Below are 24,382 nucleotides of genomic sequence, written 5' to 3'. Positions count from 1 at the left end.
CTGACCCTTGAACCCCCCACACCCAGCCTTCTGCCCTGCACCCCCCCACACGCCTAGCCCTCTGCCCTGACCTCCCCCACGCACCCAGCCCTCTGCCCTGACTCCTGAACCCCCCCCACACCCAGCCTTCTGCCCTGCACCCTCTACACACCCAGCCTTTGGGCCTGAACCCCACCCCCACCCCTCTGCCCTGACCCTTGAACACCCCCCCCACCAGGTCTGGGGTCCCGGCTGCCAGCCCCTTGCAAGCCGGCATCCCGGCCGCAGGCCCCACTCAGCCTGCTGCTGGCCTAGGTGAACAGAACCCTAGGCTGGCAGCGGGCTGAGCAGGCTGGCAGCATAAGATCAGCATTTTAATTTAATTTTAAATGAAGCTTCTTAAATATTTATAAAACCTTGTTTACTTTACATACAATAATAGTTTAGTTATATTATATAGACTTATAGAAAGAGACCTTCTAAAAATGTTAAAATGTATTACTGACATGCAAAACCTTAAATTAGAGTGACTAAATGACGACTCGGCACACCACTTCTGAAAGGTTACTGACCCCTGCTTTAAAGAATGCCAGCTTGCCAACTCTTCTAGCCCTGAACCCACCAGAGGGGAGAAATGGGTTTGGCAGGAAGAGGGGAAACTGATGGGCAGTTGGGGGTGAGCCTTTTATTGCTGGGAGTTTAGGATGGTTGAAGAGTGGGGCATTTGTAAAGCCCCCATTGGTAACTGATGGGGTCTGTTGCTGCAGGGCAGCTGTTAAGAAGGTGAGTAACAATTATTTAGTATGACAGACATGCAGAACCAGAGGCCAGACTGACAAAAGGCAAACAGGACTTCTGGGAAAGGACAGTGCTAGCTGTAATTCAGTACGAGTCTGTAGGCCCTGCCCTCACCTAGCAAAGCCACAATTGTATTTTGAACTAACAGACTCCCTGAGAGAGGTGAAAATGTCATTGCTCAAGGAACAGAGCAGCCACGTCAGAGCCAGCAGGTAGCCAAAGTCATCAAGGACAGAGCCTTAAAGATTAGTTAGGCCTCTCGTCCATTGACTTCAGTGTGGGTCAGACATACAAAGACCTTTTGAGGCTCTGGGCCCAAGTCCATGTAGTACCTGGTTGAGGCACAACATATTTGGCCTGGAGCCAGTCACATTAATGGACAGGTGCTAAGAGAGCCAGTCAGCTACAGATGGGACCTCAAAATATTTCAGGTGCCAGTTCTCTACTACATACATTTTTAAATTAAAAGTGGAATTAAATTAGCCAGAAAGGTGTTATGGGGAAGGGTAGCTAGTGACTGTGAATGGGGGACTGGTTATGTTAATTCCTTTATTAAGCCTGTGCACATGCACAGCATCAGTTAGCTGTTTCCAGAAGCCTGAGCAGACTCAGAGCAGCGTTCTCATGCAGGTAACTTAAATGCTGGGGCTTCCCTCTGGCCAGACATGACTCCCAAGTTCTAACTGACAGTAACTGGGATCGTCTTCTGGGGGGGGGGTGCTCCTCCTTTGCCTTCCACAAGCTGCTATTTCTTGATCACCCCATAGTTCTTCGAGCATTGGTCCCTCTATGTATTCCACATGTGGGCACGCATGAAGTTTGGACATTTTTCCCTGATTAGGCACCCTATGCTGTAAATCACCCTAGGGACCAAGAAGAAACCTGAGGAGGAAGTCAAGGCTCAGGAGGAAGAGGACTATTTCAACAAAATCCACAAAAGATCGCTCTTAACCCCTTCCAGCCATCTATGCATAAGGATCTATTGTCCTCATCGCATGACTTCTGCTGCAGTACCCTATCCTGATGACTTAAGTTCTGTCAGGAGTTGCTGGGAAGGACAGCGGACACTCTGGAATTACCTGTAGTGCAGGAGAAGCAGATATATTATTTAACATTTTTCATTCTGACCCTAGGCAGGTTGGCTATGCCAAGAATGGAAGACTCCCAAGGCAGATTGCAGCATCTCTAGCTCCAGTAAGCAAATGAGCAAAGCTGAAATACCAAGACCCTCAAAAATGATTTGAGTATTTTTCCTTGCTTCCTATTGCTATCTGTAGTACAGCGGAAATGCAAATATACAGAATAAAGAGCCTAAAAGACTTGATCTCTTAGGCAGAAAGACCTACTCCTCTGCCTCTCTACAACAATCAATTCCTATTCACTAAATATGTCAACCTGATCCACTCTCTTCCCTTCCTTCAGGTATCAGGGCCCACTCAGCTAGAGCCCATGAAATGTCTTCATCGTGGTTAAGAAACATTCCTGCATCAGACAGCTGCAGAGCAGCTCCACCCATACCACTCTAGATTTGGCAACTAGGTCAGGTGACAAGTTCTGCGATCCCTGTTTAGCCATTCAGATCTTTCTTCTACTAATTTGGGAATTATGAGGGGAGGGTGAGCGCCACACAAAGACTTGAAGACGAAAGGTTACCTTGCAGTAACTATGGTTCTTCTAGATGTTCTGTCCGTGTGGATCCCACAACTCACCAGCCATCCCTGCTCCTTTGAAGGCCATTGCTGCTGGGATTCTGAAGCAGCAAGGGAACCAGGCACAATGACATGCAGGGCACAAGTGTGGCCTCACAATGGACACTGAAGTGCACGCATGAAGCTCACAAGGCATGGAGGTCCACATAGACAAAACATCCTAACTACAGTTACTGTAAAGTAAATAATTTACTTCCTGGGCATAGGCAGCCCAGCGCTGGGAGAAGACAGTCCTGGCTTCCTGTGCTCTGATTACAAATTGGGCCTGGAAAGCTCTACCTGAAGGGCTAAAATACAGTTAAAAAGCTTTGCTTAAAAACCCTCTCTGCGACTTAATGGCGAGCAAGCAAAGGGCTCCAGGGGAGATGGGAGGCTGCCATAGTACATGGCCTTCCCTTTGGCTGCACACAGCTGCTATAAGCAATTTGCTGCCTGAAGGAGCTCCTGAATGGACCCACCTGCAGTTGCTTTCACACCCTGATTCGAGAACCAAGTCGCTTCCTCATTCTCTGCTAGTTTTTGTGCTTCCCATAGTATTCGGAAATGCCACCAGTTAGCCAAGGAATTTGAGTGATAAACTTCACATCTGACATTGGAGAGACAACATGTGTGTCTGGGTCTCCTGAGGCATGTGTGAACACGCTCTCCACAGAGGAGCACTGGGGAAGGTTGGGCTCATACAGCACTAGAATCTGTAGAGTCTTGTGTTGATGTGGGCAAGGAAGCGCCACAAACAGTGCAGTACCTGGGGGGAGAGTCTGGACACTCAGCTGGAGTGTCTGTCATCTGTGTTTGTGTGTGTGTGGGGGGGTGTCACTCGGCTTGTCACTGGAGGGAGGGAGGGGGAAGGTTTCAGCAGCTGGTACCATGAAGAATGTCTCCCAGAGGGGGAGGGCTGGGTCTGCAAAACTCATTTTTCATAGTGGGAAAGAGTTATAGATTCCAAAGCCAGCAGGGACCATTGTGATGTCTGCGCTCCTATCTAACACAGGCCAATAGACATCCCTAAAATCATCCCCAGCGCAGCGCTTTTAGAAAAACATCCAGCCTTGCTTTAAAAAAGGCCAATGATGAAGAATCCACCACAACCTTGGTAAATTGTTCCAACGGTTAATTACCCTCCCTGTTAAAAATGTATGTTTTATTTCCAGTCTGAATTTGTCTAGCTTCAATTTCCAGCCATTGGATCTTGTTATACCTTTCTCTGCTAGATGGATGAGCCCATTATCAAATCTTTGTTCCCCAGGTCGGTATGTATAAATTATTGTCAAGTTACCCCCTTAGCCGTCTCCTCTTTGTTATACTGAATGGATTGAGCTCCTTGAGTCCATGTCTATAGGGCACTTTTCTGATGCTTTAATCATTCTCATGGCTCGTCTCTGAACTCTAATTTATCAACATCCTTCCTGTCCTCTGGATACCAGAACTGAACACAGGATTCCTGCAACAGCCACACCAGTGCCAAATACAGAGGTAAAATAACCACTCTGCCCCTATTCATGATTCCCCTAGTTATGCATCCAGGGATCATATTAGCCCTTTTGGCCAGTGTCGCTCTGGGAATTCATGGTCCGCTTCTTAGCAACCATGACCCCATAGTCTTTTGTAGAACTACTGCTTCCAAGGATAGAGTCCCTCTGAGTATGGCCTACATTCTTTGTTTCATAGGAATGCTAGCTGTATTAAAACACATATTGTTTGCTTCTACCTAGCTTACCAAGTGAGCCAGATCACTCTGTATCAGTGATCTGGCTTCATCATTATTTACCCCAATTTTTGTGTCATCTGCAAACTTTGTCAGGGATGATTTCATGTTTTCTTCCTTATCGAAATGTTAAATAGCATAGGGCCAAGAACAATCCCTGCAGGACGCCACTAAAAAACACACCAGGTCCATAACTTCCTATTTACAATTACACTGTGAGACCTATAATTTAGCTAGTTTTAAATCCATTTAATGTGTGCTGAGTATATTTTCTGTAGGGGGCCAATGGTCAGGGAGGTCATGGGTGTATAATGGGAGGGAGGGGGCAGAACTTCACACAAGTTATGTCCCCCGTCTCCTGGTGCCCATATGCTTGAGATGTATGGAACTGCCCAGTTGGACAAACTCAAATGGAACAGTTTACAAAAGCCCAAGACATTATTTTTTGCATCTAATGTGGCTTTATTATTGTGTCAAGCTCCTCCCTTTACAGCAGTTAGTTACAGAGTGTTGCACATGAATGTGGGGAAAAGGAACTAAAATCAAGGAACTAAGGTCAAATAGTAACATGAGGCAGAAGGAAAGAACCTGGGCGCTCTGTTTTTACAACATTCAGCATAGAGAGAAGCTAGGAGCACAAACTGCCAGCTCAATGCAGTTAAAACATTCACTGTTTTATTATAATTTTAAAATAATATTTTGTACCTATTACATACGGGAATATTACACATTGTCGTCCACATGCAGAAACAAGCGAAAGCGGAGTTTAAATGTTTCTCTACTGTAGTGTCGTGGTACCTCTGGGTTGGCTAGTGTCCCATAGGCTAACAGCCTCAGGCCTGCAGCCATTTGCTGGGGAAGGCAGGGCTTGGCCCTGTTATAAAGATGGTGAGTTTTTTAAAAGGTGTTTTCCCATAAATTTTGAGAAAGGCGAGAGAAGCTGAAGACAGCGCACACTGCTACAAAACTCTTCAAAAAGGTGTGAAAGAGGCTCAGGGCAGGGAAGAGAGTGAGCACTGGGGTAAAGCTGCTGGAGGGCACAGCTGCAGCAACCAGGACTGTGGCCTGGGGTGGGCAGATATGTTCAACTGGAACATACTCTCCCAGCTGCTCTTCCTTCCTGGTGAATGCAGGCGCCCCTAAAGCCCCACTGTCTCTCTTATTAGTCAGAATTGCTTCAAGTTTAAGAATGAGACACATTCATATGCGGGTCTATCTAAAGTTAGTGCATTAACTTTTTCTGCCTAGACACTCTGCTGAGGAAATGGACTCAGTAGCTGAGCATGCATGAGTTGTTCCCTCTTAAAACCCAGCGCTGAGTGCGCTAGGCTTCCAGGCACCAGGAGTTGGCTGACAGCCAAGCACAGGTAAACTGGACTAACTGACTTCTTGAATGACCTAAAGTGAAAAGCCCAAAGAGAGAAAAGAGGCCAATGGAAAAACAGGTTGGATCCGTATCACTGCCTGCCTGTGATTGGCTGTCATAGCTGACATTCATACATAGTGACTCGATCAGTTTACAGAGAACAACAGTTATTCTCCTGGCAGGCACACTTTGGACCAACTAGTTTAAAAAAACCACAAGAAAATACAATGCAGGAATTTAATAAATCCCCAAACAAGAATCTAACACGCAAAACAAGGGCTGTAGCTAAAGGGCCAGCTGTGCCATTCGGCCTCAGCTCCTTTTCCCTGCAGGTGCTGGGCTTTAGAGACACCGACCCTGCTTTGCATCCTGGCTGGAGACCCCTGTGGCTGCCAGTGATACTTTGTTCATTTCTCTAAGGTCTTTCTGTTCTTTTAATTGTAACATCTGAGTATTCACAGTGAGATCCCAGAAAAGCACATGGCGCCATGATAACATGTATAAATTAAAATATTAACTCCATACAAAATGCAGCTTAACACCAAAAATAAATATATAAATTAGATGGCAAAATAAATCATTTCCATAGAAATCCCATTTTAGTCCTCTAGCAGCAGGTTTTTCAGACAGCATTTTCTCTACACCAGCTGCCCGGGAACTGCTAGTTAGCTAGTGGCACAGATTAGTGTGTCCCAGCCAAGCACAGCATACGGACCTGACCCCTCCCTCCCCCTCCGGGCTGGGCCCAATGCCAAGTACCGGCACCGACACTGACACGTGTTTTGGGCTGTAGGCCAAGATTTTCATCGCAGCCTTTTTATTTTATAGCCTCCCAACTGCCTCGTGTCTCTGTCTTGCTAAAAAAAAATCCTTCCTTGTGCCATGAGCAGCCTGCCTCCGCTCTGCAAAGACCGATCCGTGACACAGCAGCTGAGCACTAGTGCTTGAGCAGCCACTTCCACTGCCTCACGTTTATGGCCCTTCATGATCACAAACTGAGCCTGGAGCCTGAAAGGGCTTCTCCACCACTAGCTTATATAATGCTCTGATTTATTACTCAGCAGCAATGGGCATAAATCTGTTACGATGCTATGAGAGCACAAGAATGAGAGAGCAAGACCTGGACAATTGCTCGTCGTGGTGGCCCATTCTGTGCTCGAAAGGGCACGCTCATGTTCCTTTCACAGCAGCGGGGAAGTAACACTGGAGAAACCATTAAGATAATATTTCAAAAGGGTTTCTGGAGGGGTCGCTAACCCCCCCACCCCACCCCCTCAAGCAGTCTCCCCATTTCCCCAGCTTCTTGACACCCTCACTTGTGAGCAGCAAGCTGCCTGACTGTACCACTGAGGAGTCAGGGCTCCAACATGTAGGCAGGGAGATTACCATCCTGTCAGGCCACTGATAAGCTGTACAGTGATCAGACCAATGGCAACAAATTGCCTCTCCACTGCTGGCAGAACTGTCTACAATGTGCTTCCTTGCCTGCATCTCTGCTGCCTCAGGTCCATATCCTTCCTCTTCCCCCTCAAGAAAGCCTTTGGTTCATACGCAAATCCTGGACCAGCAGCGGCCAGCGTTATCTTGAGCCCGTCTGTTCAGGTGAGTTGGGGGTTGTGCGTTTGGATACCCTTCTGACTGGGGCTGTTCACGTGACAGTCCCTTGATGACGCCTGCAGTCACACTGCTGATGCTTATAAGTACAATGTTAATCACTTTACAAGTGCGAAGCTGAGGTTAGTAGATTAGGAATGTGCTCTTTGTAGCTAAGAATGACAAGCCAACGCTCCACCAAGCCAAATTATTCTTCATCACAGCTCCTCAACCATGGCAAAAAATATGAATGGGTAACCTAGCAATGGGTGTCCAACAACTCAGGGCAGAAGCCTCTGGAATTAGACAAACACAGCAATGCGTAGTTGGAGTCCAGCTCTCTTTTCCTAGCAAGCCTCATGTTCTGAGAGCTGGAGGAATGGCCTTCTCTTTTTGTCAGGTTTTTTCAGAATACTGACACCAGAATCCCTTCGCTCCTCTTTCACTCCCCGTTTCCTCTATTTCACAGTCCCTCTCCCACATCTGTGACAATCACGACTATCTTCATGCAGCAGCAGAGCTACAGGCCAAAGGAAACATTTCATGGTGCTACAAGCCAAGTGGCAGTGCAACCAGGGCAAGGGTAGGAGAGCAAGTGCTCGCAGCATCAAGGCAGCCAAATTATTCTACAGCGACTATACAGGCAGCAAAATAAACCAGGAAAAGAGAAGCTGGCCCTGGCCTGGTACTGCTCCTTGCATGACTTCTCAGTTCCGCACAGAATCTTAGAGACCCCCCCAGGCTCCTCTTTCAAAGCATCCAGTGTTGAGCTGGATGGGTCCTAGATCTCCTGGCAAATGGGAACGACATATAGACTAAACCAGAAGAGAAGAACTGGACTGTGATGAGATGGTATCTCTGTCTGAGTGCTGCATGGTGGTGGACAGCATCGAGGGATGAGAGCCAGGTGTGGCTGGGAGATTCAGAACTCAATTTTGCAGGCTGGGAAGGATTCATCCTGCATCACTACAGTGCTGCTGCTTGCTAGCACCATGATGTTCAGCTCCTGCTGTTTCTCATGGGTTTGTTGGTACCATTCTCGTGTCACCTCAGTGTCATGTGTTGGAATCAGTGTCACCTGGAAAAGACAAAAGAGAAAACTGACAGCACTGCTACTCTCTGGTTTAGTGCACCAACAAATCGTGCCCATACAAGCCTATAACCGTTACTCTGTCCTCATGGCCTCGCCTGCTTGTTTTTCCATCCACCTGTTACATAATTGTCTTTTAAATTATAATGGCCTCTGTACCATCTCTCTGTGCAGCATCCAGCCCAAGGGGGTCCCGGCCTTTTGAGGCATAGGCACTACCACAACATAAATAATATTAAGACAAAGGAGAATAGAAAGGTAAATGAAGGTGGAGAGAAGCTGTGCTGGAGAATGAGTTGGGCAATAGCAGCGAAAGTAGCAGCAAATCTGTGTTCGCAAGGGCTCCAGTAATGGTCGTGGAATGACCGGAAAGTGCCACATAGCCTTTGTGTCACCCTACCCAGGTGCAGAACATGTCCGCTCAAAAGCCCTGGCATTTGAGGACGCGGTATCTAGCAAAGCAGTTTGGACAAATGCATGCTCTGCTCTAGCCCTGCCTGTAGGAACAGGCACTACCCAGGCTCTCACTGAAACCTTGTAGGGAAAGGTGGGTATTATAAGGAATAGTAGTTGATGGTTTAAAGGAGCTAATAGGAAGTTATTATTGGAACAGCTTTAGAATTGTGATTTCAACACTGTCCCCACTGCCAGGGAGGGAAGTGGGGTGGGTGACCCTGTCCCTGATAGCAGAGTAGCCCACTAACTTGGTGTCTTAGGATTTACTTTCCAGCTGGTTTCTGCCAGAGGACAATTTCTGTTTCCTGCTGCAGAGGCAGGAGGAGTGAGTGATCTTTAAGTGCATGAATGTCATGATAGGGAAAGAGACTGTATCCCCCCCCCCCCCTTTTCTCCTCATTCCTCAGGCTACTTCGTCCTCCTGTCCCTAGGCTACTGACAAACAGGACCACAAATGGCAGGGAGAGAAGAGAGGCTCCTAAGATGTCAGTGACTGGCACCTAACACTGTACAGTGAGAAAGTCCCAGTCCCATTTGCTTCCCTCTAGTGCACATAATGTGAGATTTTTTCCACTGTGGATCAATATTGTAATAGGCTGAATTCTCCCTAGAATTCCATGATAGAGTGAACATCACACAATCCTGCAGATTTAAGTCACTTACCTGCAAGTTCTCACCCCACTGGGACTTTCCTTCCAGAAGTGCATCCAGTACCGCATGGCTGGGCTCCCCGTTGACTGGATCATTGCCACTCACAACATAGTATGAAGCTCGGACCCGCTTGAAGAACTCCAGGTCTGTGTTCTTCCCACTGCAGTGGTTGGGGATGTAGGCCAGGTCCACATAGACAGGGGGTCCATGGAGCACAGAGAGACTGCTTTTGGGGCTACTGGAAACTTTGGAAAAGAGAAATCAGGGGCTAACAAAATCCTGAAGCATCTGGAATGCAGGAAGATTTCCTGCAGCTGCAGAGACTAAGTTAAAGGGTCTAGGTTGGCTCCTTCTCTCTGCTACCGAGAGGAAACAAGAGTGAATGGTCTGTCCCAGCAGTAGCACAGAAACCGGGTGGGAAAGGGAAAGGTCTGCAATTCTTTAGTGCCTGACTGAGCAGCTTTGGGATCAGGTCCAGAATGGCCTTTGCTGCAGAAGGGAACCAAATTCCCCTTTATTAGCTTTGGCAGAGTCATTAGCCCAGTCACTATCTGGTTAAATAGCCCGTTTTGGTTTCTTAACCTATCTTGGCTATAGCAATATGTCCTGATGTCCTTTATCTGACAGCCTTTGGAATCTACAGTAACATCTCCAGGAACTCCTGCCTGGCTCTTAATGAGGCCTAGCAGTTCTTTCTGATGACTGTCTCACGTTCCTCATCAATATTTCTGCTCTTTCAGCATTTCCTGTCATCATTTCTGCATCCTTCAGTCATTGGGTAAGAGATGATCCCAAGCGCAGAGGCATAGAGTCATACACACATTTAGACAAGGACCTGAACATGGAGATATGTGAATACATGCATTCACACAGCCATGCCCATACTAGTACAGACACATAGCCAAATGCACATTGCCAATCATGTGCAAACACACATTGTAGACATATACACAGGCAGTATAATCTATGCAGACACTAGGAAATATGTGAGTACACACAAGTATGTGAATACAGCATGTCCATGTATTTACACCACCCCCTAAACATATTTTTTTGTCCAGATGTCTCTTAGGCCTTTAACTCTAAAGTTCCCGTGGTGTTTGGGCTGATACATGAACTGTTCTGTCAATTAAAAAAAAAGTCCAAAAGGGAAGAAAGAAATGAAGAGGCACAATAATAATAATAAAAAAAGCTCTGCCCCCATTTGCCCTCCTCACATACAGTATAATCTGTATGCCTCGTTTTCTTTCCATAGCCAATTCATGGCAGCAGCCAGGCTAAACACCAGCATTAACAAGAGACAAATAGCTCAGGGAATGTACAGTGGGTACAGAATCTGTCCCTTCTAGCCTGCACATGTGACGCTGGCTGACATCACTCTTCGATGGCCTGGTGGCGTATTACACTTTCTAGTGGGCAAGTGTCCATATCTCTAAAGCCACCTAATGACATAACCTTATCCCCTCCCCTTCGTTTGCCTTACCTTCCCCCGCCCCTCCTACAAGTCTTTCCTCCTTCTCCCCATCATGTTTCTCTCTTGTTCTCCTTGTCTAACCTCATTTGCCCCAGTGATTCCAGCCCATCTTAGCTCCTGATCCCCACACACCTTCCTCCCTTACGCGCTCCTCCTTAACTCTCCCCTGGCTCTTTTCCCCTCACAATACAAACATGCGTTCGTCTCTCCCACCTTGAAAAACAAAAACCCTAATCCTGACCCAACTGGCCTCTCTAGCTGGCACCCTATCTCCCTGCCCACCCCACCCTTCAGCTCATTGAACCTCTGACTGCCAGAAGCTGGGACTGGACGACAGGGAAGGATCACTCAATAAATTGCCCTGTTCTGTTTATTCTCATTGAAGCATTTGGCACTGGTCACTGTTGGAAGACAGGATATGGGGCTAGATGGACCATTGGGCTGACCCAAGATGGCTGTTTTTGTATTCTTACAAATGCACTGGTTATAGCGCCTCCCCTCCAATTCCAGCTCATGACGCTCTCCAATCCAGTTTCCACTCCCTGCACGCCACTAAAACACTTTTGGCAAAGTCTCTAATGCTCTCTGCCCAGTCACAGCTCAGAACCAGTTCTCTATCCTCATCCACCGTCATCTGTCAGCTGCCGTCAACACCACAACCAGGCTCTTCTTGACAGCCTGTCCTCCCTTGGCTTCTGTGACTCTGGCCTCTCCAAGTTCTCTAACTGCTCCTTGACCATGTCCTTCTGAGGCGCCACCTCAGCCCCCTCTCCAGTTTTCCATTGGTGTTCCACAGGGCTCTATGCTTGGTGCCCTTCCCTTCTCCCCCTATGCCTTAGCTCTGGATAATCTCATCTGCTTACAACTTCAACTCCGAGCCCTGTGTGGATGACTCAGAGCCAGCTCTACTGCTGACCTGTCTCTATTTGCCCACTCAAATCTTAGCCTGTCACCTGACATCTCTTGGGGATGTCTAGCCGTCAGTTCAAGCACAACATGGCTAAAACAGAGCTCCCAATCGTCCACCCCAAACCCTGCCTGCCACCTCCTCTCTCGATCACTGAGGACACCACCATGATCCTGCCTGTCACACATGTTCATAACCTGGGCAGCATGTTTGGATGTCATTGCTCCAGGACCTGACATTCAGGCTAGGTTTCAATTTTGCGGAGTCTTTCTCTATAACATCCCTGAGCTACAGCCTTATCTAGTCACACAGCTAACAACTGTCGTCCAGATGCTTATCTTCTGTTGCGATTACTGCACCCGCCCTCTCACTGGCGATGATTAAATAACTCTTGCCCCACTCACAGCCATTCAGGGTGCCACTGCAGAGACCTCTTCCTTAGTCTGTCACTTTGCCCGTGTCACCTCTCTCTTTGGATTCCTTCCATTGGCTTCCCTTCTCTACTGCATCCAATATAAGCTACTTATCTTCACTTTCAAGGCCCTTTATGGCATAGCCCCACCCTACCTAGCAGCGCTTATTTGCTAGCAAGATGTTGGCTCCTGCCTCCAACAGGCCCAGGCTGCCAGCCGCCATCATCCACTTGTTAAATTGTCAAGCATCTTTATGCTTCCTCCCATGCTGCCCCTCCTGCTTGGGAGGCACTAGCCATGAACAGCCATAAAATTACCCCATGAGCCACCTTCAAATGCCCCCTCAAAAACTCTCCTGTGCCAGGATTTCTACAAAAATCTAGACAGTGGTTTGGTCGCTGGTGTACTGAGACCACTGCCCATCATGGTGACCAATAATGTTTGTTTCACTGGCCCCTCCCCCCATCTGTTTGTATCCAGCTGATGTTGCTTGTTTTATAGTTAAATTATAAGTGCTTTGGGGCAGGGATCATCTACATGTTCTGTATTTGTACAGCGCCTAGTGTGCTGGGATCCTGGTCCATGATGGGGGCTCCTGGGCACTACCCTAATACAACGAACAACAACAGTTGGCCTCCATGATGGCACTCGTAGCAGAGTGCCCAAGGGCTGCATGGACCATGGAGACTGAACTTCCCTCTCAACTGGTTCCTCTGAGCAGGACTGAGACACTGTGGGGGGGGGAAGCTGGCCTCTACACTGCACCTCTTCTGGGGATACAGAGAGGATTTCAGTCTCCAAGACTATCAGTCAATCTGGCATCTTCCACTGTGGGAGGAGACGCCAGGATGACCAAGGTTCTATGCTACTCAGCTCCCCCCTGTGATTTCAGGAATTAATTGTGGAGGATACTCCAATCTAGTCTCTGTTCATAGTTACAGAGGGAAGGCAACATCTCTGCACCCAAATGAACTCCTAGTGTCATGATCAGTTCAACCCTGGAGAATGAAGCAACAGCCACCATAGTTAGGTGTCTTATCCCATGTTACTACAATATTAAGGTGGGTTCTGCTAGTCCCTCTGAGACCAGAGAATTCTAACTACTGATCACCCTGTGGGGAACATACTCCCTGTGTGTATAACAGAATCTAAACATAAAGGGTTTAAATTACCAGATGTTTGGCTTCATTGCTACTGACTTTCTCTGCATTTTTTTTAAATCACTGCCTATCACAATCCCTCAGCACTTGCAAACTCACTCTGACATGCTAGGAAGTGCCCATTAACTGCCACTCAGTGCCCTAAATAGTGCAGCAAATGCTTACATTTTAGTTAGTGCTTTGCTTATTGTTTAAGCAAAAGAGAATGCTCCTCTGGGGAGGGATTTCTTACCAGGGTTTGTTTTGATGCCATTAACAAGGGTCTTGCCCGGGTTGCTGTGACTGCTCCGGGATAACTCATCCTTCTCTTCTATGTGAGAGGGCTGCACTAATTGGGTACGTGGTTTTGACTGCTTCTCTCCTCCATCTCGCTCTTTTTTTGCAGTGGTAGATTTTGGAGACCTGTCTAATGGCTGTTTCAAAGGCGTGGGAGACCGCTTCCCTTTGACATCTAGTTTCCGGGCAGGTGATGATGATTTGGGTTTACTCAAAGGCTTCCTCATTCCTTTGCTCTTTTCTTTCAGATCCTTTTTGGATATTTTATCAGTTCTGCTCACATTTTGCTCATTTACCAGCATTTCAGGGTCCACCATGCAGACATCTGGATGAGGGGGATGAGGATGGGGATCGATCATTGGAACAGGTTGTGGATCATGGCTAGACCTTGTGCTGCCATGATGCGAAGTACCCACAGCTTTGTCTACTGGGAGGAAATCTGCATCTTCATCTGAGTCCATGGCAGCATCAGCTGTGATGGATGGACATTCCTCTGTCTCTGGAGGGACATCAGAGTCGGATTGGGAGGTTCCAGAGTCACTCACTGATGTGGGAGGGGTTTCCTCTATCATCGTGGCTTGTACATCACTACCAGTAGTGTGGTGTGGCCTCCCCTTCACTGAAGGATGACCTTCATCCTGAGAGAGGTCACTATCTTCAGAGAGGTCATGAGGACTTGGGTTGATGAATGATGGAGACAACTCACCCTTCCTCTGTTTATATTCGCAGGAAGAGAACTTCTGCCTATTGTCAGAGCTGGCTCCTAAACATGGCTCTCCCTCATGGGAAGCATCTCCATGGTCCTCAGTTCTTCCTCCCCTTTGTGCCTCTGGAAAAAAGGGCTGGAAGGTATGCTCAGGGGACATCAGTGAAGAAGGCCGGCTCTGCCTAGCCATATCCTCTCCCCCCAAGGATGGTGACACAGTCCAGTCAGAATCAGGAAGTGCTTTCTCATCTTTCACCTCTGCTGCACTCTGCACACTTCGGAAAGCTTGCGGACTTGTGCTCACTTCTGTTGGGCCATTGGCTGTGGCTGCTGCTTCTTGCTGATGAGGAGGAAATGATGTCAGTATATCAGGAAATGAGGTCATTGCCATAAGCGTTTCAGTGACAGATGAGTGTTGTTCTGGGCTGGATGCACAACTTTGCTTTTGTTTTTCTGTGGACAGTAGTGACATCAGTGTACTTTGGCACTCAATTCTGCATGGCAGTGTGTTATCCACATCACATGTGAATGCAGAACCACAGTTCTCAGCAGACACAAACCCTTCGGTTTCAGCTGGATATGTTTTGACAGAATCAGCTGGAATCAATGGAGACACATCCCACAGGCTCCTGGTGTCTGGCTCTGCTCCTGTGTATGCAGAAAGCATGTGGGAGTAGAAGCTTTCTGCTGTAGTGTGTATCACAGGGGTAGTGGCTTCAGGTGAGGCATCCTCTGAGAGTCTGGGACAATCATCTTTTGCCCGCTGTTGGGATGCAACTTCTCTTTCCACAGCCCCAGAGAACAACTTGTCTTCTTTATATGGGCTCAGTGGTGAAAAGCTAAGGGAAGATGAATCTACACTGGTATCTTTTTTAGAAACCTCCAGGTACTCATCTTTCTTCCCCTGGTCTGAGAGCAAGGCATCAGGAAATTTTAAAATAAGAGATTTGTCCCCTAAGTGGCCTGATGAGGATGTCTCATGTCTAAACACAATGGATGGTTCATGTTTTCCTAGAGAGGAAAATTCAAACCCAGTTGAAGATAAATCCATTTCTTTACTTTGCAGTGCCAGACCCTTTTGATGTTCCTCTTTCACATACTTAGCAGTAGACTTTAAGCAAATATCTTTGTCTTTGTCATAGCCCTCAGAAGCAATCTCTGCATGGTGATAATCTGTTACTAGAAAGTGTGCTTCCTTTGGGGACTTTTCAGCATCTTTTCCCTGTTGCAAAGAAATTTGGCTTGAATAGGACATTTCTGATGCCCAAACGTCTCTGCATGTATCTGTCAGGGTACTGTAGCCAGCAGTACCTGCCTCTATAACTGTTGCTGTTTCAGTTTTCTCAACTCCACGTTCCTCTTTCTGCACTGGATCACAAGGGGAGGAGGCAACTGATGTTGACAAATGAGACTCTTGGTGCTCGTCCTGGTGAAGCAGCTCTGATACCTGGGCCATCTCCATTACTGAAATGTCTGCATACACTTCCTCCTCACTGACTTTTTCTGGTGCTTGGGGAGGGCTGGGCAATTTGGACTCCTTTTCAGATTTCTCCTTTGCACCTTTTTCTAACTCTGAGTCACTGGTACTCTCTTCTCCTCGTCCTGCTTTTTCGTAGTATAACTCTTTGGGCTGAGGCTCCATTGGTGACAGAGATCTCTGCTCCTGGCTGATAGAAATTATGTTTTCATCTGGATGAGCAGCTTCAATGTAAGGAGCTCTTTTTTCTTGATAAAATGCATCTATGGTGTGTGTAGGAGGAGTGCACTCACTGCTTCCAGGAGAGGAAGGAGGCAGGGTCAAGTATGGTTCTTTTGGTGCGGCAGTTGATGAGCTCAGCCCATTCTGTCCTTCCTGCATTTCCTTGAATCTCAAGTCACTGGGAATCCCATGCTTATCTGACTCTGCCAGGGGTGAATATCTTTCATGGATGTCTGTGTACGCAAAGGAAGAATCCACTTTATCTTTGGGGGAAGTTGGGGATGACAGCTCCTTTTCAGCAGAGGTGTAGAGGCAAGACTCTTCTTCTTTTGCAGAGATGTGATAAAGTAGCTGTTTCTGAGACACAGATACTTTCTCTGTCCTAGAGGCCACAAATGTAGGCTCCAGCTTTTCCTTATCAGGGTGACCTAGGTTGTCCACATCCTTCAGGATAAGGCTTGGAAGCCCAACTCCAGACACAACTACCTGGTCATAGATGTCAGCATACTGGAAAGTCCTCTCATCAGGGTAGGGAGTTGGTTCCCTTTCTTCCTGCTCTAGCTGTTTAGCATGGTCATCTCCTTTGGATGCACAGACCTCTTTCTCAGAAGGACTGGAAGAGGTCCGAGTGCAAGACTCTGAATGATGTTCCACTTGGCTGAAAGAACCCATGTCCTCAGAATGGCCTATGATGTCACTGCTGCTTTTGGGATGATATGGTCCTGAAAAAGAGTGCATGCTGTTCTTTGACACTGCATCACTGTCTTTTTGGGAAGCTGCTACATATTCATATTCTGCTGGGCTTGTAGAGTACAGAAGATCAAATGCTGCTGAACTCTGCTCTTTGCTTCCTCTAGGTTCATCAGGAGCCTCAGTGGATTTGCTTTCAGCATTCTGCTCTATGTCTAGCATGTATTTAGAGTCTGATGTTTCTTGGTTCAAAGCATCAGCATCTGATATCTGCACTGTGGCCCCCTGCAGAACTTCAGCCTGCAAAACTGGTTTGCTTTGGTCTGTCATGAAATGTTTTTCTAGTTCTTGTGTACTTGTGTCCACCTCCTTTTCTAGAGCACTAGATGATGCAGGCAGAGGAGATACTGTCAGTGCTCGGTCTAATGATTTAGCATATAGATCCAGGACTGCTTTCTCCTCATGATCCAAGTAGGAGTAATCTTGTTTAGATGGGAACAATGACTCCTCCCTTCCTTTTGCTGCACTTGATGGTTTGACCTGTTTTTCTTCTATACAGACATGGTGAGAAGATGGGGTTGCTCTAACTACTTCTGATTTTTCAGAAGAGGTGATCTCAGTAGGGGCTATTTCCATTTTATTTGTTTCCAGTGAAAGTCCTTTGTCCTCCCACCATGCAAATTCTTGTGCTTCTGCTGAATCTACTTTGAAATGTCCAGCTTCTGTTTCTTGAGGTACAGGCTTGTCTTCGCCATAACAAAGATAATCTTCCTTCTTAGGCAGATAGCCTGCCTGCCTGGGGGCATCTTCTTCCTGGAAATATCCATATTCTGAGTCTGAAGTTTTCTTCTCTACTGTTTCCAAGGCATAACCTTCATATGCCATAGAATATATAATCTTTTCCTCTTCTGTTACGGTAAGAGAAGATTTTTTTTCATATTCCTGAACCTCATCCAAAAAAGTGCTCTCTCTTTCCTTATCATACTTCTGTTGGCTTTCCTTACTTCTTCTCTCTTCCATCTCCTCTGGAAACCACACTTTCTTCTCATAATTTAGATTTTTCATATAAATGTCTTCCATTTCTGGAGATTTTTCTTCTTTAGTTTGTGTCTCTTCCATGAAATCACAAGATTTGACATCTTCAGAGCAAACGTCTGAGGACTCTTTATCCTGAATTCGTCTGGATTCTGTGAAGTGTAAGAACTTCATATCTGGAATAGTTTCTTGAGAGCACATTTCTAAAGCTTTTCCCCTGGCCAGGCTCATTTCGGTTAAAGAAAACACTCTGGTATCTTCTGGAGATATTTCCGCAGAAGAAATTTCTGTGGGTAGCATATCTTTAATTGGGCTGTGTTCTGGGCAAAGAGGGGATTTTGGTTTTTCTTTAATGATATCTTTGGCAGCAGTTTCCTGTGATTTTTCACTTGTAGCTGGGCTCTGCTGCATGAAATGCAGGGGTATGACAGCTTCTGGGGAGAATTCATTAGTGGATGTGGCTAGAAATGTTTCTTTAGCAGGGCTCTTTTCTGTAAAAAGAAGAGACTTAGTGTCTTCTGGAGAAGTTCCTTTCATGAAAATGTCTGGAGATGTTTCCTTACCAGGACTCTCTTCAGTGAGAGAAATTGATTTGGTGTCTTCGGGAGAAATGTCTTTAATGAAAATGTGAGTAGATTTTTCTTTTTCTAAGGTATGGCCTGTGAAATATAATAGTGGTTTCGCTTCTTCTGGAGAAGCTTCTCTAATGGAAATATCTGAAGATTTTTCTTTACAAAGACTTTCTTCTCCAAAAGAAAGTGATTTGGAATCATCTGGAGATATTTCTTTAATGGAAATTTGTGAAGATTTATCACTTTCAAGTTGGCTTTGTTGTGGAACCTCAGCATTTTTGGGAGATATTTCTTTGGTAGAAACTGGCTCTTTAGCTGTGTATTTTGCAAATTCTAGTGAAACGTCTTGCATCATTTCAGTTTCTTTAAACTCCGCCTCCTTTTCTGGCTTTGAAATAATGTCTGTGCTGGGAATGTACAGTTCGGAATCATCCTTTTCACTAATTTCAATGGTTTCCTGTTTGTGATAAGAAATGTGTAGCAGCTGTTCCTTTCCAATGGGCAGTTCCTGCTTTTCATTTCTGGGAAACATGGACTCCATAGGCCGTAGCACTTTGCTAGCTAAGCCAGGCTTCTCCTGTATAACAGAAGGCAACTCTTTTTCAGGGATATCATTAGCCGCAGGTGCTTCAGCTTTTTTAAGTGGTTCAAATTCACTCTCAGCTCCTTTTTCTACACCAGAAGTTTGTCCTTCGCCTTTCTTTACAGAAGCATCTCTGTCATTTTCAAATAACTCCGCTTCCACAGTTTCCAGTTTCTCCTCCACAGGGGACTGATGGAAAGGTGTGTGTCCAGCACTAGTGGGGCCAGATTGTGTTGGAGATGCCATCTTGACTGTGCTATCATCAGGACTTATGCATCGTTCCTCAGCTTCTCCAGAACTGGAGTCTACCTGGGAAAGTTGTGTTTCCTCTGTGGATAATAGCAACATGGACGCTTCTGTGCAGGATTCAATTAAAACATCAGCCAGGTGCCCTTGCTGAGTAAACAGCTGGGCACCGTAATGCCCTCTGAGTTTCTCAGGCATCTCAATATTTGGAGTCTCATCTTCTTCTTCCTCTTCTTCCTCCTCTTCTTGCAGGCCCTTCTTCTGAGCTTTGAATTTTCTCTCTCCTTCTGCTAACGCCTGGAAGTCTTCAGAAGGTGGAGATTTAAAGCATTTGTCCTCCTCTAAGGAGGATGTTGGAGAGATTGTGCCAGCAGAGGGCACATAGTCTAGGCCTTGGGTGGCTTCAGTCCGAGAGGAGGGTATGCTGTTTACTGTGTCCAGAAGTAACGAGCTTTTTCCAGTCTCTTCTGTTTGTGGAGCTGTTATGGATGCAACAGACTGATCTTCTGCAACTGAAGTGGCAAAAGAGGAAAGCTTGTCACATTCTGTAACAGACGTGGCAGAGGACACGTGTTCCTCTTCAGCCAGTGGGGCTGCTACAATGCTTGTAGGATACACAAGGATTTCAGATTCTTGGCTGATGTAGCCCTTGGCAGCAATATCAGTAGTGGAGGTGGCTTGGATACCATGTACTGCCTCAAAAGAGCCTGGGTGATCAGGCACAGAAATATCATATGCACTAACATCATACTTCAAGTGTGGGATCCTCTCTTCCTGTTCGTCATGTATTTCCTCATCAGAAATGGTCTGTTCAGTCTCCGAGTAGCCAGGGATGGTTTCATCCTGGATGTATGAAATGTGTTCTGCTGTGGCTCCTGGGGGGACAGGTGCACTTCTCAGGTAGTACTCCTCCTTAGTTACCTCCTTTTCAAGTAACTTACTTTTCTCACCGATTTCCTCACTGAACTCTCTTTTCTTTTCTTTAGCAGTGAATTTTGTGCCCTTCTCTTCATCCTGGTGTAGCTGATAGAACTCTTTAGTCTTCACGTCCTTTTCCTCTGTGTATTGTTCTTCTGTTTCTTCCAGTTCTGCCTTTTCTATCACATCCTCTCTCTTTTCCTTCTCACCTTCCTCACCTGTATCCATCCCCTCAATGTACTTTTCACAAGTCTTAATTTCTCCTTCCCTCTGCTTTCTGTCCAAAGATATTTTCTGCTCTTCTTCCTTCTCTTTGAGTTCTGGGGTCTGAGCTTCTCTTGCTGCTGCTTCTGTGTGTGTTGGTACCTGCCCTCTCTTATCTTTGTGAACCTCTGGTAGTAGCTTGGCTTCCTCCTTTCTTTCAGCTTTTTCGGCAAACTCTCCCATCTCAAGAGGTTCCTCCAGGGCTGCTCTTTCATCCTCAGATGTTTCAGCCTGTCCTGCTCTCACCTCCAGCTGATGGACTGGCTTTTCCTCACATGGCAACTCTCTTTCCCTATCAAAGGAGATGATTCCCTCATCTGGGGAATCTAGAGGAGTCACCTTCATTATGATGTTCTCTTCCAAAATTAGAGCTTCATCAAGGTGACCCTGAGCAGTCATCTCAGGGACCCTCTTTCCTTCAGTTTCAGGTCCTCTCATGACTGCATCACTCGCTTCAATATCAGTCATTTCCTGAGCCACCTGCAGCTCCACCTTCTCTTCATGATTCAGCTCCTCAAAGTCCTTGGTCAGGTCCTCTGGTGAAGACAGGACTAATCTCTGCTCAGCCATGTCAGCCATTCCTGGCTTCTGCTGTACAGGTCTCTTCTGTGCTGGTGACATCTTCTGTTCCAAAGGTGCTTCCTTTTCAGCTTTGACTCGGGTTTTCTCAGTTTTGATTCTACCTGGAACTTTTGCCTTGTATAATGTTTTCCTCACTTCTGGGGTAAACGGTTTTAAGTCTGGTTTAGAAATTTTTTTCAGCTCTGGTTTGGCTTCTTTCTTTGAATCTTTTTTTTCTTCTTTCTTTCCATCATCTTTTTTAAAGTCCTTTCTCTCTTTCTTAATCTCTTTCTTTTCTTTGTCCTTCTTTTCATCCAGTTTAGACACTTTCTCTTTGAGGTGCTTCTTGCCAATCTTGTCTTTGGTTAGTTTCCTTTTCTCAGCTTTGAGGGCATCACTTGATTCTGTCTTTATCTTTTCAGGTTTTGCAGGTTTCTCAGGAATTTTCTCAGTATGTTCTTTCACTTTTTTCTCAGTTCTGGCCTCCTTTACTATCTCTGGTTTTATCTCCTTAGCCCCATCGTCACTTGCCTCTTCTTTTCTGGCCTGCTTTGTTGCAACTGGCTTGGGAGAAGATTTCAGACTCTCTTTGCTGTCAGTTCGCTGTTTAATCTTGGTCTGCTTCAGAGAAGGTGGAGGTAGGCCAGAAGACATATCCTTCTGAGTAGCTACTGGGTACCTCAGAAAATCCAGATGCTTGAGCTTCTCAAGACCTTCCAATATTTTATTTTGTGGAGCATTTCCAGGAAACAAAACTCTTACTATTTTTTCTGTTGGGCTTGCTGGCAGCCAAACCACCAGGGCTGTGATGGAGGTCAGATAGGGGACAGAAATCTCACCTTCTTTCCCATTTGCTAGAATGATGCCAGTCTTTGCTTTGCTATTCCCAGCCCATTTCTGCATTAGAAACTGCATCTCCTTACTGTCCTTGACAGGATTCAGGATGTACATGTCCAACTTACCAACCCCCATCTTGTGGAACAGAGTAATGGGCTCAATGGTGTTACTCACCACCCTGTAGAGGGGTTCTGATTTAATGCCGAGTTTATTCAGATACTGCAATGTCAGGCAAGCCTCTTCAATGCTTCTCTTGACTTTCATGGATGATTCAGGCATCTTAAGCTTTTCAGGAACATTAAAAAAAACAACCCCAAGTTCTGGAGAGATAAGGTTCTTCATCCAGTCACTGTAGTTGGTGGAGCCTTGAGATTGCTCCTCATCCTGCTCAGCAATCTTCCTCTGCAGAAGCCCATTAATGCCAGGTAGGTTGTCTGCCCCAATGTGGGTAAGGAGAATGGAGTCAATTCTGTCCAGATGCCTGACCAGCTTCCAAAAGCAGGATTTCCTCTCAGAGCCACCATCCACTAGGATGTTAAATCCATTGACAGCAAACAGAGCAGAGTCCCCTCTCCCACCGGGGAATATGTAGCAGCAGGGCTTGGACAGTTTCAGAAAGCCTCCAGAAGTGGGAGGTTCCAGAAGATCAAATGGAGTTGGCACATCCACAGTCTCAGAGACATACTCTGCAAACTCAGAGACCCCATCCATCTCAGGCAGAACTGGGTCAGGGTTCAGTTTCAGATTAATAAGCTGCTGGAACTGGGGATGTCCAAGGTTGCTCCAGTCTCCCTCTCCCAAACACGACACAGTGAGGGAGGCCTTGTTATCTGGATCAGTGTTGCTGAGAAGCTGGGCAACCTATTGAGACAGACAAGGACAATCACAGTCAGACACAGTAGTGAGACATTGCAGCATTTAATTTTTTTAAAGCAACAATTAATGTGGGACCATTAAGGACTCCAGTGACATATTACAAAAGAGGCCATGACAGAGGGCAATGCCAAGCTGCATCACTCCTTCAGACAGGCTCAATGCCTCTAGCAGGCCCCTGACAATGCAGCTGTTAGGCCAACGTGAGGTATGGGCCAGAGCCTGGCCTTGCTTTCTCTTTCAAAGCCTAATGCTACTGAGAGGGGGCCTAGCCAGGATGAGATCTTTTGCTTCCTTAATACCAGGACTGCAAGTGTGACTGGCTCTCATGCAGAAACTTTAGTTCCTTGACTCTGGGATTTTCTTTTCTACTCAGATTCATTGTCTCTTCTGACCCAGATTTTAAAAGTCTGGGACCGCATTGCTGATTTGGCAAGTGTGGGGATCTATCATCTGATTAAAAATATAGAGACGAGAGTTAATATCTGTTTCAGGAGTCCTTAGAACTATGCAGATATGCAAATATATTGACTAAAGTCATATTAAAAATTAAACAGCTTATATTTTATGAATGTTAGTGATAATATTTTGCATGGGGTGCTTTTGCCTAAAGAGACCCTACTAAGCTGATGTCTTGACAATCTGGCCCCATGAAGAAATGGAAGCAAATAGTCAAGTTGAGAAAACCCAGAGAATATATTGAGAAAAATAAACTCTGAAATCCAGATTTCCAGGCCTATATGTGCAGTTACAGTGATTGTGTCCAGGCGGTCACCCTACTCTCCTAGCCAGTTAGCTGAATGTCTCACTACCACAAATGCACATTCAAATCGTGTACATACAATTTTGAAAATGTGGGCCCTAGTGCTTAGTGAATATTGCAACCAGACCAGAGACAGCTGGAGCAGGGCTTGAAACCGTCAAAGACACAAGATAGTGTTTCTGAGTGGCAATGAGAATAAATAATAATACAGCTTTTTATAGAGAGGAACTAGAATACAGCTAAATAAATACTACATTGCATTTCTAATTATCCAAAGATCTCAAAGCTGTATACACACACTACTTAACTCTCCCAAACTGTAGAGTGAGTGTGTGTATATATATTACATTCACTGGATAAACAGTAAAACTAAGGAAGAGGGTGTGACGAGGTGGGAATGTTCTTGCTGTGTTCTGTGAATGCTGAGTGGGGAGCACTGACCTGGGAAGCTTGCAGGGGAGTTGTGCTGGGACGGCTGCCTTGGGGAAGGGAGCGTACCTGAGCATGTCACCTGAGAACCAAGATGGGGGTTGGAGGCCAGGTAACACCTCTGCCCGGGACACTGGACAAAGGACACAAAGGCTTGGGGAGAAGCCGGGGGGAGGCGGAGTGAGAGGCTGGGGGGGAGTTTTCAGTTTGGAGCTGGCTGGGGAATGGAGAGGGGCGCCCCGACGGGGCTTGGGCTTCCCAACGGGTCTGTGGCCTCCCTGGGGGCCCCAGATGGACCTAAGTAAAGGGGGTCCTGTCGTCTGTACTGGCAAGACCTGTTTTATCCGTGTTCCTGTCGTCTAAATAAACCTCTGTGTTACTGGCTGGCTGAGAGTCACATTTGACTGCGGAGTGTGTGGGGGGGCAGGACCCTCTGGCTTCCCCAGGACCCCGCCTGGGCGGACTCGCTGGGGGAAGCGCACGGAGGGGCATATGCTGAATGCTCCAAGGAGAGACCCAGGAGCTGAAGCCATGTGAGCTTCTTGCCCTGAAGACAGGCTGCTCCGAGGGAGAGAAGGCTCCCCAAAGTCCTGACTGGCTTTGTGTGGAGCAGTTCCAGAGCATCGCCT

The 24,382-nt window shown here is 46.5% G+C and overlaps 1 protein-coding gene across 1 annotated transcript; it reads right to left on the bottom strand.

The window, feature by feature from the left end:
- Positions 1–4,621: 4,621 nt before the first annotated feature.
- On the bottom strand, positions 4,622–22,474 carry MAP1A (microtubule associated protein 1A). Its single transcript, XM_044979195.1, has 3 exons — positions 13,534–22,474; positions 9,360–9,592; positions 4,622–8,228 (listed from the first exon to the last, which is right to left on the bottom strand). Exons 1-3 carry the CDS (start codon positions 22,397–22,399, stop codon positions 8,073–8,075), a joined length of 9,255 nt encoding a protein of 3,084 aa, XP_044835130.1. The 5' UTR covers positions 22,400–22,474; the 3' UTR covers positions 4,622–8,072.
- Positions 22,475–24,382: the final 1,908 nt, after the last annotated feature.

This window comes from Mauremys mutica, chromosome 11 (assembly GCF_020497125.1).
Source record: "Mauremys mutica isolate MM-2020 ecotype Southern chromosome 11, ASM2049712v1, whole genome shotgun sequence".
Lineage (NCBI taxonomy): Eukaryota > Metazoa > Chordata > Testudines > Geoemydidae > Mauremys > Mauremys mutica.
This window is presented reverse-complemented; position numbering and strand designations above follow the sequence as displayed.